This window comes from Rhinichthys klamathensis, unplaced genomic scaffold (genome assembly GCF_029890125.1).
Source record: "Rhinichthys klamathensis goyatoka isolate OS25496 unplaced genomic scaffold, OSU_Roscu_1.1 h1tg000247l_1, whole genome shotgun sequence".
NCBI classification, from domain to species: domain Eukaryota; kingdom Metazoa; phylum Chordata; class Actinopteri; order Cypriniformes; family Leuciscidae; genus Rhinichthys; species Rhinichthys klamathensis.
Window position 1 is genome coordinate 1,942,244 of NW_026606769.1, and position 17,329 is coordinate 1,959,572.

The window sequence follows — 17,329 nt, forward strand, 5'->3', positions numbered from 1 at the left end:
CACAATAGAACGAAGCACTCAGAATTATTTGTGGAAATGAAACCTCTGTAGCAGACGACTGGATCAGTGCCTTCACCTTTTCCCACTCACTGAAATTAAATGACATTTATTTTCTGTGGCAACAATGCATGGGAAATGTTTCAAAACGGCTGATTCCGGGAGCGATGCGATGAGGTGGCTGCCTGCTCGGCCTGTGTGCGTTGATTGATGGAAGTGATGTAAGAATCCGCGTGTGACATCGGTAAGTGCGTAAACTAATGGAGGAATTTCATTAGTCTCTTTTCCAGAATCAAAATCGTTGCTGTTAAAGAATTTTTTTCATCAACACAGCGGATATTAAGTGCAAAAAGCAATTGTGCGCAATACAAATAGCATGTAATTATGCTAAGAGGACGAGACGTTTTTACTGTGAACGCGGCACCAAATGTTTTCTTCACCCCATCTCACCTTCGTACTTTCTGAACCAGACAAACAAACGATGCATAATTGGATATTTCATTTAATGTATTTATTGATTCTGTCTATTTTCCACTCGGCTATCTCATACAATATTACCAGCGTTGGAGTACAGTCGTCCAAACTTGTCAAAGACGTGGCAGGTGGTGAAGACGGTCTTGAAGGGCTGAAATGATAAGCACATTGATTGGATGTCAGCAGTTTGAAAAAAAAGAGAAAAGTTTTACACTCAACAGAGATGGTGCAATTATTAGTTTTTCCATTTAGCTCCCTCACACACACACACTCACAAAAAATAATAATACACATGCTTCCAAAGGAAAATGTTATTGCTCAGAACTTGCTCTTTCACAGCTCAGGAAAATGAATGAGTACTCAGTTATGTTGAAGTATCAACTTAATCTCAGATGTGTTGGAATAACTTTTGGGGTCAGTAAGATTACTATACTTTTATTCAGCAAGGATACATTAAATTGATCAAAAGTGACAGTAAAGACATTTATAATGCTACAAATGTTACAAAAGGTTTCTATTTCAAATAAATGCTGTTGTTCTATTCATCAAAAAAGAAACAAATCTAGTATGGTTTCCACAAAAAATGTTTCTTGGCCTACAAATCAGCATTTTAGAATGATTTCTGAAGGATCATGTGACACTGAAGACTGGAGCAATGATGCTGAAAATTCAGCTTTGTCATCACAGAAATAAATTACATTTCAAAATATAAAATAAGACAGAAAACAGCCAATTTAAATTGTAATAGTATTTGACCATATTACTATTTTTATTGTATTTTTCATCAAAGAAATGCAGCCTTGGTGAGCATAAGAGACTTCTTTCAAAAACAAAATCTTCCTAAGTCAAAACTTTTTAATGATAGTTAGTGTAAATAACAAATACATGTATATATTAGAGATATTAAAATGAGAGATAATGATAACAATTTATAATTTTATAAGGATAGAATAGCTGAGAAAATTTGGTTTGTTAGGAAAATTAGGTGAATTCATGTTAGGCGAGTTCATATTGAAATCTGACTTTTGATGGCAGATTGTCTTTACAAATCTTAGCAGCACTATTTGATACATAATTGAGATCTATTCTGAAATTCTAGAGTAGACAGATTACTAAGCTCTTCCAAAAATATGGAAATTAGTCTCAATTTGTTCTCAATTGAATCTTTTTGCCATCTATGAGCAAAAAGTGAGATATTCAAGAGATCCCATATGTGATTTTTCTTTCTTATAGGCTCATATAAGATTTTAAATGTGATTTTTTAGCTCGAGACGTGGCCTGGCGAGTAGCGCTCATGCTCCAACGAAGAGTATATGTGAGTAAATCGCATCCAAATCATCCATTTATCCATCCATTTTCCAAACCATTTGTTCAATGTAGGGTCGCAGGGATGCTAGAGTCTGGACGGATGTGCAGTCCATCACAAGTACTCAAGTCATTTTATTTCCAAAAACATTAGCGCTAAGCAAGTGAATTCTGTTATAAAGTTTTACAGTGTAAAGGTTTATTCAGTTTATCAACTGTGCACTAACTGTCACTATAAGTATTTTACAATGACTAGCAAAAGCTAATATGATTGTATCCCCACTCAGATCTAAAATTAGGGGGTTAACAAAAAAAAACACTATCAAAATCTCTCTTCCCTGATGCCTGGATGACCACGCCAACCTCACAGTAGTTGCTGTGACTAGCAATAGCTCTTTATCACTGCTATAACACATTCTCCCAGTCATCCAGTTAATGATGAATACACAAGCCACAACAAATCCTGCCCTCTTTTTCGCAGCACTGCACAAAATATCTGCGTCAGATATTTTTAGTTGGACTGGATTCAGCTTTTGCTAGTGGCCTAGTTGCTGCAGCAGCTACACAGGCTGTCTCGGAGCATCTCTCAGAGCAAATTGGCTCTCAGTGACCCCCCCTAGAGGCTGACCTGGTCTAAAACACGCAACCTGGATCTCCACTACTGCTTAATGCAAGAGCCTGTGAGAAGCACTGCTGTGTTGGAATGAAAATAACAGACTGGAGTAAGAATGGGAAGAGGAAAGGGAGGATGGAAGGAAGGAAGGCGATTTAATTATATATTTCATTTTTTTAAGACTAAAAAAAGCCGAAGTTGAGCAAGGACAAACTAATGTCATAGACTGGGGCGCTGACTGTTTCCCTCTGGCAGGCATGCATGTGATCCTTCTGTCAGTCAGCGTACGCCACCATGACAATCATCTGTGTGTCTTGGCCTCGGGAAACGCTGCAGCTAGCTGTCCTTGTAAACAGCACTCCACACTGACTCTAACAACTGCACAAGAAACGCAAAAGGACATCATATCCAAAGTGGAAAATAGAGTAATTCACATCGTTCACTACACAACAAAAATCAAACTTCAGAAATTAGATTATTGCAAAAACTTTGATTTCTGTCCCACAACAAGGCTTAGTTTGTAGACGCATAATTAATGACTAATGACTGATTTTTGTTGGTGTATGTAGCTGCGTAAGAGCTGAACAACAACGGCTTTAAGGTTAAAACATGGTGATAATAAGGATCTAACACTAACCTGTTATTTTATCGTTGATTAAAAAGTATTAAAGTCCCTGTAAAGGCAATTCTAAAAAAAATGTCTAAACCCATTATAAATGTTATAAATGTATTGCTAAAACATATTACAAAGACTGTGAACTGTGAAGTACTGAATTGTGGAGTTAGACCGTTAAACAGTTTTTCACCATTGCTATTTTCCGGATTTTTTGGGCGGGGCTAAAACAGGGCTCGATGACGCACTGGAGCCCTTGAGCTCCTGGACACGCCCCTACTTGATGACGCACTGAGGCTGGCCACTCCCCTAACAATAGAGCACATTCGCATCAGTTCGCCGCTCAATCGTGAGTTACTGTCAGTACTATTAGTTACTACAGCCTACAGTTTGCTAGCTAGCTATGCCTTCGACACGGAAATGCGTAGGCTACCTCCTGGATGCGATCATGTACAAAACAGATCGGTGTCTTTATTTAAATTTCCTAAAAACGATCACATCAAGAAGAGGTGGATTAATTTTGTTGAAGAGCCAACCTTGATGGAGAGCTGAGGATCACCGCCAACACCCGCCTCTGTAGTGATCATTTTACACGGGACGGGATAGTTTTATAAACTTTCGTCGGAGACAACTGGGATTCACTGATAATCCGCTGTTACTGGTGAATGGGGCCGAACCGACTATCTCCCGCCTCGGCCTTCATCTCCCCGTCCCGAAAGCAGTATCACCTAATATCAGCGTCGGCAGCTTTCCCGCGAGTGGGCGTGGTTTCAGCGCAGCCAGCGGACACGCCTCCAGCGTTTGAGAGCAGAGAATACTGCTCACTTTTTCAAGATTTTGATAGCTTATTTTATGTACTTGCCGGCTTTTTTATCATTCAAATTTGGCTGGGTGGCTAATAACACATTTTTCTGTGGTGTGACAACCTCAGAACACATACTTAATTTTGACTTTACAGGGACTTTAAGTGTTTCAGAATTCTAGTAGCTATTTATAAACCAAACTATTTCTTTTAACATTAACAAATGGCCTTAATTGGAATCAGCGAGACACATTTCTTAAGTGCCCTCAGTCCTTCTGAATATATAAAATGAATCTCTCCTCTAGCTGATGTTCTTATTTGTCACGTCAACCTGTTCTCTTAAAAATAGCTGTAACCCATGTTCTTTGTTATCTTTCACCTTAGTGTGTTTCATTTAACAGCTACATAACAGCAGTGGAACAACAGCGGACTTCAGATAAGCACTCAGGGCACTTAGACACTTTTTAGCCCATGGAACCCATATTTTAACCAAGCATTTGTTGCCTCTCTCACCAACATTACCCAATAAAAACAGACAAGGGATAAAAAAAATATGAGATTGATTTATTTGCTCCAATGTTCTTCGGAATGAAGCTTTTCTATTTTTTCCCCTCACAACTGAAACCAATTAGCACAGCTAGCACTTGTAGTGCAGAAGGTAGGTCAGCCTGGAGTAATAAAAAAGTATTGACTTTTCTCTGACTGTAAGCAGGCTGAAAGGGGTGCCGCGGCCTTGTCGTACATGAAAAGAGCTCCATTAATTTCACTTATTTCAAGAAGGGCCCCTGTCAAGTCCTAATGCGTCCAATGCACTTTTCGCATTCATACACGCTGACATCTTAGCTGGGCCTCAGCCGAAATGAGTTTACATTATTTTAGCTAGTGAGAAGTTGACGGCGTAATTCCCACTGCACAGCTCTATACAGGCCAGTAGGGAAATGGCAAAGGACTCTTTCATACGTGGCTACTCCTGATCAGGCCCGGCACCACGAGGGGGCAAAAAGGGGCATTGCCCCTCAGATCTGATTTGTGCCCCCTCAGTTACAATTTGTCCCCCCTCCACCCTCAAAACCCTTTGATGCGTACGATCACACCGGTGTGATTAGAACATTCAGTGCATCACATGATCAACTGCTAAATTCAAATGTGCTTTTGCGCTTCGGCTGGCGCTGAGCCAGAGATGGACGTGTTCAGTGGTTTTCATATATCTCAACTATATGTTTTCAACCAGTATTTTAGGTTTTAGACATTTAAATAGTATTTAAATTGAGTAGCAAAAAACAAAAACAAAACATTTATAGTTTGCTAAATACACACTGATGTCTATGGAAGCGGCAATAATAATCCTTTCAATTATAATTTGACATTGTGTTTTATTCATATCAGATAACTATACATACCACTAACTATAAGGGTCACTTTATTCTTCCTAGTTCACCAGCCACTTTTATGTATTTTGAGAGAAATGGATGAATTTATGAGATGTAAATCGGACAGATCCGATTCTCTGAATTGTGGTGCAAGCTAACGTGATGGCAATGGTCCCCTCAAGATTTATGAAGGCCCCCCTCCCCCCCAGTTTATATGTCCTGATGCAGGCTCTGCTCTGAGGGGAGCTGCATGTACCCTTTGCATTTCTGACTGCTCAAATGCACATTTGTTGTGTATGTATTTGTTGTTGCATGTGGACTGACAACATTTTTGTTAACAAGTAAAATGCTATACAATTTTAATACGAGTTAGAGTTATATACAAAAGAAAAAAAAAAGTTGCACTAGGCAACTTAACTTAAAAGAGCTTGTGTTCTCAAAAGCACATTTGGTATACGGTTATACGCAAAAAAATAGTCTAAAACACCAATCAAAAACTTCAGTCTAAGGTAAAACAAAATCACTACAGCCAAATTTGACATTGACAGTGCATAATCATTTCGCTTTAATCAAATCAATTTCTTAAACCAATTTTATTTTATTTTATACTGGAAAAAGTCTCTCTAGCTTAAATACTAATTACTCCCTCATGAAAAACCAGAATACCACATACATAAAAAAATTATTATAATAAAAAACAAAACAATGAACAGGCAATGACAACATTAATTGATACAGTATGTAGGATGAAAATGAGTATTATTAAAAAAAAATATTTGTAGTTTAACATGGTTTCAGGCAATAAGTAATATGCAAATATTTATTTATCTCCCTCTGTAAAAATGTCCATATATTCTCTCTCTATATATAGAATATATATTCCATATAGAATATTATATATATTTGTGTTATTTTATAGTGTCATTATTGTAAAATACTAAATCAACTATTCTATTTTTTTTTTTTTGACAATTTAGTTGAATAAATGAATAACTGATGACAGACCAAGCAGAAAGAGATTTATAATGGGTAAAATTATTCTATGACTTATATATAGGCATATGAATATTTACTTCTTTAATTGCCCATATTTTAATTGAAGATAATGTCATAATGGCAACACTATAAATGCAAATTTAATAATTTCACTCAACTAACCTAGATTTGAATGAAAGCGAACATATCTGAAATGTACATCTAATTCATGGAAATAAGTAGATAATAACCTCATTAATTACAATGATTATTAAATTTAAAAATAATAACACAAGTAACAACATACCACTTCTGTGTCAATTCTGGGAGGTCATCTTGCCCCAAGGGTCTAATTTTATCTTTTTACTTAATATAATTACTTAATAAAAACTATACATGTCATAGATCACTATTTTCCAGAGACACAAAATTAGATCAATTATTATATATATATATATATATATATATATATATTTTGGATTTCACTTTAACATCTTCAAGAGTGGATGTAAGGACTAATTAAGGCATGCAAAAATTTGATCAGTGAAATTCAAATTTTATTTAGTGGATAATCACTGTGCTTTATCAACAGAATGCATTATCTAAATCCCTAATGTCATTTTCATTCTCTCTTCAGAATGCTGTAGAATATGACAATTAAGTCAGTGAAAATCATAAATTTGATATGATCAAGCTATTTCAGGTGACATGACCCCAATGTGGCTCTCAATCAGCTAACACACACAGACAATTTCAGTAAGATTAACTGACAATACCAGAATGATGCATTTTTTGCTCAGTTACGCAATGTTGTGTGGCTAAAGTAATCCTTCTGTGTCTATTGAAGAGACCTAGTGCATGCCATCTAGAGATTCCTGCTTAGTTATTACCTGCAACAATCTCATATAATTGGCACGTGAACACAAATCCCTGTCCTTGGAAGCTTACATACAGTAATTCTGATTTCATTAATTCAATCACACTGTGAAGAGAAAAATAACTTCCATTCATGCTATGCAAAAAATCCAATAGCTTTCAAGTAGCTGCACGAGCCACAGGACAGATGAAATTCAGAAGGGTCTGTTTTCATTGTCAGAATGACAGAGGAAACCAGTTCATATTTGAATAAACATGCATAAAGAAAAGCACAGATGGAGGAGACTGTGTATTGGAAATGGGGGTTAGAAAAGTACATGGTACTGTGGAGTAATTTTATCTCACTCTGCCCTACAATACAATGTTTATTTGCACTGTGCATTTTAGATACTTTAAAGGGATACTCCACTTTTTTTGGAAATAGGCTCATTTTACAACTCCCCCAGAGTTAAACTGTTGAGTTTTACCGTTTTTGAATCCATTCAGCCGATCTCCGGTTCTGGCGGTACCACTTTTAGCATAGCTTAGCATACATCACTGAAGTGGACAAGACCATTAGCATTTCTCAAAAAAAAAAGGCTGATATGGCTAGGAACTATACTCTCATTCCTGCGTAATAATCAAGAAACTTCACTGCCGTACCATGAGTGCAGCAGGCGTAATGATATGACGCAGCGCCTGAAAATAGTTCCGTTGTGTTGAAGGAAGGTGGCCTATTTTCAGGCGCTGCGTCATATCATTACGCCTGCTGCACTCATGGTACGGCAGTAAAGTTTCTTGATTATTACGCAGGAATGAGAGTATAGTTCCTAGCCATATCAGCCTAGAAAATCGCAACTTTACATTTTCCGTCGGTCTTAGTCCACGATGTAACTACAGAAGAGTCAAGTTTTAAATAGGAAAAATATAGAAACTCTTTGGTCATTTTTTTTTTTAGAAATGCTAATGGTCTTGTCCACTCCAATGATGTATGCTAAGCTATGCTAAAAGTGGTACCGCCAGAACCGGAGATCGGCTGAATGGATTAAAAAACGGTAAAACTGAACAGTTTAACTCTGGGGGAGTTGTAAAATGAGCCTATTTCCAAAAAAAGTGGAGTATCTTAAAGTTTAAGTGTAAAAATTACACAAAAATGAGAGCCAGAGGTGTGTTCATTTAGTTTGTTTTGTCTGAAGGCAAATCAGGCAGTGCTTCCACAAACTAAATATATATTTCTTTTAAATAAAAATACTAATAAATATAACAAAATATGAAATCATTACAATGCACATTTCGTAACTTTTAGAGTCATCCAAAATTGACAGTTAAATTTGCTGCTGACGGATGGTATAAATAATTTTCTAAATGTTTAAGTCAAAGGCCATTTCAAATCAGTTTGCAACACATTATATTTATTTACTATTTATATGAATGACGATAAAAAAGGAAATGCTGACATAATAGAATAAGGTGTAAAGTTAATTGATACATATGTAAGAAAAAAGTGAGAGGCATGTCAGGCGAATTGTTTATTACGTGGCAAATGAAGGGGCCGAGGGATTTTATATCCCTATAAAATGGATATAGTGAATCACCCAGAGGCTCTTGGTCACTAATGTAGTCCGGTCTGGGATATGAGCATATGTGTGTGTGTGTGTGTGTGTGTGCATAATATAAACACTCACATGCCATTTTCTATCTTGGAGTCAAAGTAGGTTGTCCTACTTTTATATCACTTATTTATTGCTCATTATGAATATCATTCGCATTTAAACACACCTCATATATCACACATATCATGGTGATGCATTATTCTGCCAGTGATTAACAAGAGCAGCCACTAACAAAGCATCATTTTAGGCTAAATATTCCAGTTGCCTACAACAATAATTAAAAAAAACTGCTCCAGTTGTGCTTAGAGGCGATATTCAAGGGGGGACAATGGAGATGGGGGTCTAGCAGAGGAAAAAGCAATTACTGAAGCAACATTAGAATAGAAGAGAGAGAAAATAAATGTATGCCTGTGTTGGTATTCCGGCGCTAAGATATATCAGTTTGAAAAGATGATTGATGAAAGTCTAATGTAAGGCGATCGAGATGCTTTTGCACCGAGGCAATGCCACCGCCAGCACTTTATTAGCCACCGTAATTAGCCCTGGTGGTTCAATTTGTTAGAATTGGTGGTGATGATGCAAAAATCAGATCGCAGGGCAGGCTAGTCAGGGGCCAGCGTACACCCTGATGAAGGGTCATTCTTGTCAAGGGGCTATTAACTAATGCACTAATTACAGAGGAGAGGGAACAGCGCGGCACCCGTGCCTCTCTGTCTGTCCGCATCACTTCTGATCCACAACTACTGGGCTGACAACACACCGCTGTGGACCGTCACTTCATATCTTAAAGAGCTCAAATCATTGTAATTCCGCCTTTCACTGATTCCTTTTAAGGTTTTTTTTTTTACTATAAGCACATTGTAGACATTCATAAATTAAACTCTCTTAAAAATGGAAACACTTTTTTTGTTGTTGCTCAGACTAGTGTATTTTTATCATACCAGTGTATGTACTGTACACATGCATCACAGAAATTTTCTGTAAATTTTTCCCCCTGAACCATCATGAATATATGTAATTTCCTCCTCAAACTGCCATTCATTTTTGAAGTGGAAATTAAATTTTTAAGAATTCTAAGGAATAAACTTACTTTCTGCAAATTTATTTCTTGATTCAGAAATATCGCAAAATAAATTTGTTATACTTGCAGGGACTTGCTCTTCACTGAATTCATTGCAAGTACACTCAACTTTTGATAAAAACTATTCTAACAAACTGTTGTTGGAAATGACAAGTGAGGAGCAGCCATATATATATATATATATATATATACACTCTAGGGCTGTCACGATGTTAGATTTTTCACACCACGGTTATTGTGGCCAAAATAATTCACGATATCGATATATCGCGATATCTATAGAAACCTTGGGGGGAAAAATGTCAAATCAGTCAAATTAATTTTTACTTTGTTTATTTAATTTTTCTTTTTTTGTGCATTTTTACGTCTTGCGTTCTTATCTTTGAATGCACATTTTTGTGAAGTAAGACAAGCATGTGAAGTATATCTGGTTTCAAACTGGAGCGAAACACTGTCTTAATGAATGTTTCCTGAAGAACTGAAAAGCTCTTAAACCTATTGTTGCGCTTGCGCCGGTGCAAGTCATGCAGATTTGAACAAAACAAATCAAGTGCAAATACAAAAATACACAAATAAGACGAGTAAAGAAAACGGGGTACTTAATAATCACCCTTTATTTAAACATATGAAAACAAAAACCCGCTGTTAACAGGTGTCACATTTCCTATTCCATGACTAGTAAAATAATCGCAATTTACTCTCTGTAAAATAGCGTAATCCGCAGGGTGATGGGCACGGAGATGGGTAAAAAGGTTGGTGGCTACACATTCTGCAGATTGGGCTTAAGAGGGTCGCACACCGGTGTTGTGCCGAATTTCGACCCCCGCCAAATTATTACCCCCCTAGCATTGGTAGGTTTAGGATAAATTGTGGGGGAGGGGGTAGGATTAGGGGCGGCGTTGGGATTAGGCAATCAGGTAGTGACTTCAACGAGGGGGGTAATAATTTGGCAGGGGGTCGAAATTAGGCACAACACCGGACGAGAAGCGCAGCTCCGCGCCGCGTCGTGTGTAGCACACCTGACGCGCACTTTCTCAGTTCATGGCCAGCAATATTGTTATGTTTAAGGACATTATGAAATTAAGATCATGTCTGTACTTTGTTATGATTGTACTGTACAATTAAATACAATCGTTGCTAAGTCTGCAGTCTGAACACTTTACCTCAGTCAGAGCGCATCCGTTAACTGAATGATTTGAGAATCTCACCTGAAAATCCGAGCCATTGCTAGGCGTCGCGGACAGACGCCGAATGGTGCCGGTGGTGTGTAAACTCCTAGAAAATAATGTGTTCGAATTTGAAAGAATTCTCTGCGCTTCTCGTCCGGTGTGCGACCCCCTTTAAAGTGCTGTTTTCTTTGAAGCCGAAGAACTCCCATACCAGAGTGGCTGCGCGGGCGCGCGCTGCGTCTTCTTCTCATTTGATAGATGTCGCGGGTGCAATACTGCCACCTCAACTGGCGCTGGAGTATACTTGTCATGTTATCATAAAAGTCCTATTCATTTTAAACATCGTGGTTATCGCCAATACCGGTATATTGCCACACTCTAAATTAACACGATGTCGATATTTCAAGCTTTGAATATCACGATTATCGTCAATACCGGTATATTGCGACACCCCTAATACACTCACCTAAAGGATTATTAGGAACACCTGTTCAATTTCTCATTAATTAAATTATCTAATCAACCAATCACATGGCAGTTGCTTCAATGCATTTAGGGGTGTGGTCCTGGTCAAGACAATCTCCTGAACTCCAAACTGAATGTCAGAATGGGAAAAAAAAGGTGATTTAAGCAATTTTGAGCGTGGCATGGTTGTTGGTGCCAGACGGGCCGGTCTGAGTATTTCACAATCTGCTCAGTTACTGGGATTTTCACGCACAACCATTTCTAGGGTTTACAAAGAATGGTGTGAAAAGGGAAAAACATCCAGTATGCGGCAGTCCTGTGGGCGAAAATGCCTTGTTGATGCTAGAGGTCAGAGGAGAATGGGCCGACTGATTCAAGCTGATAGAAGAGCAACTTTGACTGAAATAACCACTCGTTACAACCGAGGTATGCAGCAAAGCATTTGTGAAGCCACAACACGCACAACCTTGAGGCGGATGGGCTACAACAGCAGAAGACCCCACCAGGTACCACTCAAATAGGAAAAAGAGGCTACAATTTGCAAGAGCTCACCAAAATTGGACAGTTGAAGACTGGAAAAATGTTGCCTGGTCTGATGAGTCTCGATTTCTGTTGAGACATTCAGATGGTAGAGTCAGAATTTGGCGTAAACAGAATGAGAACATGGATCCATCATGCCTTGTTACCACTGTGCAGGCTGGTGGTGGTGTAATGGTGTGGGGGATGTTTTCTTGGCACACTTTAGGCCCCTTAGTGCCAATTGGGCATCGTTTAAATGCCACGGCCTACCTGAGTATTGTTTCTGACCATGTCCATCCCTTTATGGCCACCATGTACCCGTCCTCTGATGGCTACTTCCAGCAGGATAATGCACAATGTCACAAAGCTCGAATCATTTCAAATTGGTTTCTTGAACATGACAATGAGTTCACTGTACTAAAATGGCCCCCACAGTCACCAGATCTCAACCCAATAGAGCATCTTTGGGATGTGGTGGAATGGGAGCTTCGTGCCCTGGATATGCATCCCACAAATCTCCATCAACTGCAAGATGCTATCCTATCAATATGGGCCAACATTTCTAAAGAATGCTTTCAGCACCTTGTTGAATCAATGCCACGTAGAATTAAGGCAGTTCTGAAGGCGAAATGGGGTCAAACACAGGATTAGTATGGTGTTCCTAATAACCCTTTAGGTGAGTGTATATATAAATATAATGTCACGGGTCAGGGTGTGTCACTGGTTCTTCTCTGTTGTCATGGTCCTGTCATTTTCTGCAACTTGAGAATTGAGCATTTAGTGTTGCCTGGTAGCACTGTGTGCACAATCACAAGCTGATTTTCTCCACGTTGCTCATTTCCCTTACCCTTTATATTTACGCCTGTGTCTACCTCTTGTTGTCAGTTGATCACTATCTTTGCCGGGTGTTTGTCTCATGTTCTGTGCTCTCTTTCATGTGTGTTACTTCATTTACTTACCTGCTTGTTATTTGTGCTCAGGAACCTAAGACGAGGAGTCTGTAGCAGCACTGTCTCGCTTGCTGGACTCGGGGCCCGTCTTTCTGTGGTCCTGTGCTCTCAGTGGTTTCCTCTGTCTGTGTGCGGAGCGCATGGGAACCACCATACTGAGAATCATTTATTTTTGCATTGATTTTGTGTTACAAAGTTTACTAATAAACGTTTCATGTTTGTCACCGCTATTGAGTCCTCCAATTATCTGAGTTACCTGACAGAATCAACTGACCACGATGGACTCAGCGGATGAACTTGAGTTGCGGTGAGCCATTGCTCAACAGGGAGTTCTTTTAGGACGGCAAAAGGAGGAACTGACAGCTTCTCATCAGGCCATGATGGAGATGTCAAGTCAGCTAGCCTGGATTACTCAACGGCTCGAACAGCTTCAGATCAGTCCTCCCGTGATTCCAACTGCATCACATCAACCAGACGCTGAGGTGGCCGTTCTCCGCCGTTCAGAACCTTGCCTAAACCCACCTGCTCCTTACTCCGGTGAGCCCAATTCATGTCGCTCATTTCTCTCACAGTGCTCACTGACTTTCTCACTGCAGCCTTCCTGCTTTTGACGGAGAGGTCTAGAGTGGCTTTCGTCATCATGCACCTTGCAGGGCTCGCAAGGGAGTGGGGAACGACCATGTGGGACAATGAGCACGATTGCTGCAGATCGTATGAGGATTTCTCACAGGAGCTTCATAAAGACTTTGATCATTCAGCATCGGGTACAGAGGCGGCACGAGCATTGTCATTGTTACAGCAGGGAGCCAGGTCCATGTCGGAATATTCGATCGAGTTCCGTACACTCGCTGCATCCTGTGCTTGGAATCCCAAAGCTCAGTGGGACCACTTTCTCCATGGGTTGGCTGAACACATCAAGGACGAGATTTACTTTTGGAATTACCCCCTTCTCTCGACGGATTGGTCGACCTCGCTATCCGGATCGACAAACGGATTTCTATTCGTTCCCAGCATTGGAGGGCGGGTTTCTCTCATGAATCCTCTCGCTATGCATCAGGCGCGGGAGATGCCACTTCACAGCATTTTGGGTCACCTGAGGAGGAGCCCATGCAAATCGGGAAAGCTCATCTGTCTGTCATGGAACGGCGTCATCGTCTCGCCAATGACTTGCGCCTCTACTGCGGGGAGGCGGGGCAGTTTCTGCAGTTGGAGGGGACTGCCCATCGGGTGTCAGCTTTGATTGATTCTGGAGCGGAGGGTGACTTTATGGACATTGGACTGGCTGAGCGTTTGGGCATTCAATGTTCTCTCCTGGCCGAACCGATTTCAGCCAGAACCCTTTGTGGTACTCCTCTCACCAGGATTACTCATTCCACTGGCCTTATCAACCTCACCATTCGGGCAATCATGCTGAGGAGATTAGATTCCTCCTTTTACACTCTCCTTCCACTCCAGTGGTCTTGGGGCACACCTGGCTGGTTAAAGATAACCCTCAGATTGACTGGGCTCTTAATTCTGTGTTGGCATGGAGCTCATTTTGTTTATCTCAGTGTTTAGTGTCTGCATCTTCTCCTTTAATGTCTGTTTCTGCACTACATGAGGAACCAGTGAACCTGTTGGATGTACCAGAGGCTTATCATGACTTGAGAGCGGTGTTCAGTAAGTCCCGAGCTTCATCTCTCCCTCCGCACCGCTAGTACGACTGTGCAATAGATTTATTGCCTGGCCCTTCTCCACCTAAGGGGTGCCTTTACTCACTCTCCAGTCCTGAGAGGGAAGCCATGGAGAGATACATCAGTGATTCTCTGCTAGCCGTTATAATACGTCCTTCTTCCACTCCGGCTGGGGCGGGGTCTCCCAGAACGAACGCGACCATGTCCAGCACGTCCGGCGAGTGTTACAGCGGCTACTCGAGAATCGTTTGTTCGCTAAGTTGGAGAAGTGCGAGTTTCATGCATGGCCGGGTTCCGTTCCTGGGTTTCATTCTGTTGCCCGTTACCTGTCAAAGTAAAAGCAGTTGCTGATTGGCCAATTTTTACAGGCGATTCATTCGAAATTTTTGCCAGGTCGCCCTGCCACTGACGAATCTCACTTCCACACAAATGAGTTTCTGTTGGTCGACGCAGGCTCAGGAGGCGTTTGAAAGTTTGAAGAGCCGCTTTGTTTCGGCTCCTATTCTCACCAACCTTGACCTGTCTCGTCAATTCATTGTGGAGGTGGATGCGTCGGAGGAAGGAGTGGGGGTAATATTGTCCCAGAGATCACCTTTGGACGACAGCACTGACCATGCACTTTTTTTTTCTCATCATCTCACCCCTTCAGAACGGAATTATGACATCAGGAATAAGGAGTTACTGGCTGTTAAGTTGGCACTGGAGGAGTTGCGTCACTGGTTGGAGGGCGCGGGGGTTTCATTCTTAGTTTGGACTGACGATAAGAATTTAGAGTATATTCGTTCCGCTAAAAGACTAAATTCTCGGCAGGCTAGCTGGGCACTGTTCTTCGGCCGGTTCAACTTTAACATCTCGTATCGCCCGGGTAGTAAGAACGGTAAACCCGACGCGCTCTCACGGATTTTTGAGGCAGAGGCTAGACCCACTTCTCCAGTGACCATCGTGCCTCCCAACCAGGTGGTCGCGGCGGTTACCTGGGGTGTGGAGTCCAAGGTCTGTGAAGCGTTACACGGCGTCACTGTTCGCGGTCTGCTGTTTGTGCCGGAGTCGGTCCGAACAGGCGTTCTTCAGTGGGGCCACTCATCTAGCTTGCCACCCGGAAATGGCTCGAACGTGTTCTTTAATCAAGCAGCGGTTCTTGTAGCCGTCGATGGCGCGGGACGCTCGAGAGTTTGTATCAGCCTGTGCGGTGAGTAAGGGCTTGAATCGACCCTCAGCAGGGCTACTCCGGCCACTGTCAATCCCTTCGAGACCCTGGTCACACATAGCCATGGACTTTGACACAGGCCTACCCCCGTCTAATGGCAATACTGTGGTTCTCACTGTGGTGGACAGGGTCAGGGTGTGTCTGTGGTTCTTCTCTGTTGTCATGGTCCAATATATTTTTTCCAGCTGTGTCTACCTCTTGTTGTCAGTTGATCACGATCTGTGCCGAGTGTTTGTCTCATGTTCTGTGCTCTCTTTCATGTGTGTTACTTCAGGTACTTACCTGCTTGTTATTTGTGCTCAGGAACCTAAAGGGGGTCGCACACCGGACGAGAAGCTCAGCGCCGCGTCGCGCAGCGCCACATCTTTTAAATTCGAACACATTATTCTCTATGAGTGTACACACACCGGCGGCGCCATTCGGCGTCTGTCCGCGGCGCCCAGCTACGGCTCAGGACCTTGTTCAAAACCCTGCCGCGCCACAGAGCGCCATTTGCATAGTTTTATAGTAAATGTACATTTATTTGTCTCAAATCGTCGGTAATGTACATGGCTTCACCCTGTGCTGTTTTCACTCGGGTTAGCTAAACGCTAGCTAAATAAATACTATTGTATCATGTGACATATTTGCCTAGACAACGGATAACGTTACAAAATAACAGACTTAACGTGATAGACACTTTTACTTGATTAACGTTCAAACATCAGCTATTATTCAATTAACATAAAAAAATAATAATAAAAAAATCAAGTTAAAACTCACATCGTGCAGCTCTTCTACCAGGAGTTGATTCAAAATTGAGCTCGCTCGAATAGAATGTGCGCGTCCGGTGTGCGATACCTGGAGTTGTCGTAGACGTGGCGCGGCGCTGCGCTTCTCGTCCGGTGTGCGAGCCCCTTAATAGGGCTTTCACACTGGCAGTTTAGTTCGGAACGGGGCACGGTTCGCATGAAAAATCACTAATGTGAATGCTGTCATGCGGACCCGGGTGCGCACTGGGGTACCGAACCCGAGACTACCTGGAGGAGGTGGTATGAGTTCGGTTGCTCCCAAACCGTGCCGCGGTTCGCGTGAATGTGAAAGCAACACGGAGTCTGTAGCAGCACTGTCTCGCTTGCTGGACTCGGTCTTTCTGTGGTCCTGTGCTAATTTCCTCTCAGTGGTCTCCTCTGTCTGTGTGCGGAGCGCACGGGAACCACCATACTGAGAATCATTTATTTTTGCATTTATTTTGTGTTTACTAATAAACTTTTCACATTTGTCACCACTATTGAGTCCTCCAATTATCTGAGTTACCTGACTATATATATATATATATATATAGTCAGGTAACTCAGATATATATACTGTATATCTTAAATTTTTTAAATATATTTATATTCAATATATTAGTTACATTTTAAGATTGAAAGTCTAGGTCTGGGACAAGTCTGAATCAATAATAATAATAAACCATTTAAAAGAAGAAAAAAAGACCAAATGTACCCTATATATATATATATATATATATATATATATATATATATATATATAAAACAAAAAGAGAGAAAAAAGTAAAACAAAAATCTGCTGTGAATAAGTTGAATAAACAGGTGAAAAAAAAAATAGACCTCAAAAGGGTTTTATAAAAAGGACCTAGATTCAAATA

At 40.8% G+C, this 17,329-nt stretch overlaps 1 protein-coding gene across 1 annotated transcript in view; it reads right to left on the reverse strand.

Annotated features, from left to right (window-relative positions):
- Positions 1-483: 483 nt before the first annotated feature.
- Positions 484-17,329, reverse strand: part of spata17 (spermatogenesis associated 17) — a 38,653-nt gene continuing 21,807 nt past the window's right edge. Inside the window, exon 10 of the mRNA XM_056266389.1 lies at positions 484-622. Within this exon, the coding sequence (XP_056122364.1) occupies positions 542-622 (81 nt within the window). The 3' untranslated portion in view covers positions 484-541. The remainder of the gene's footprint in view (positions 623-17,329) is intronic.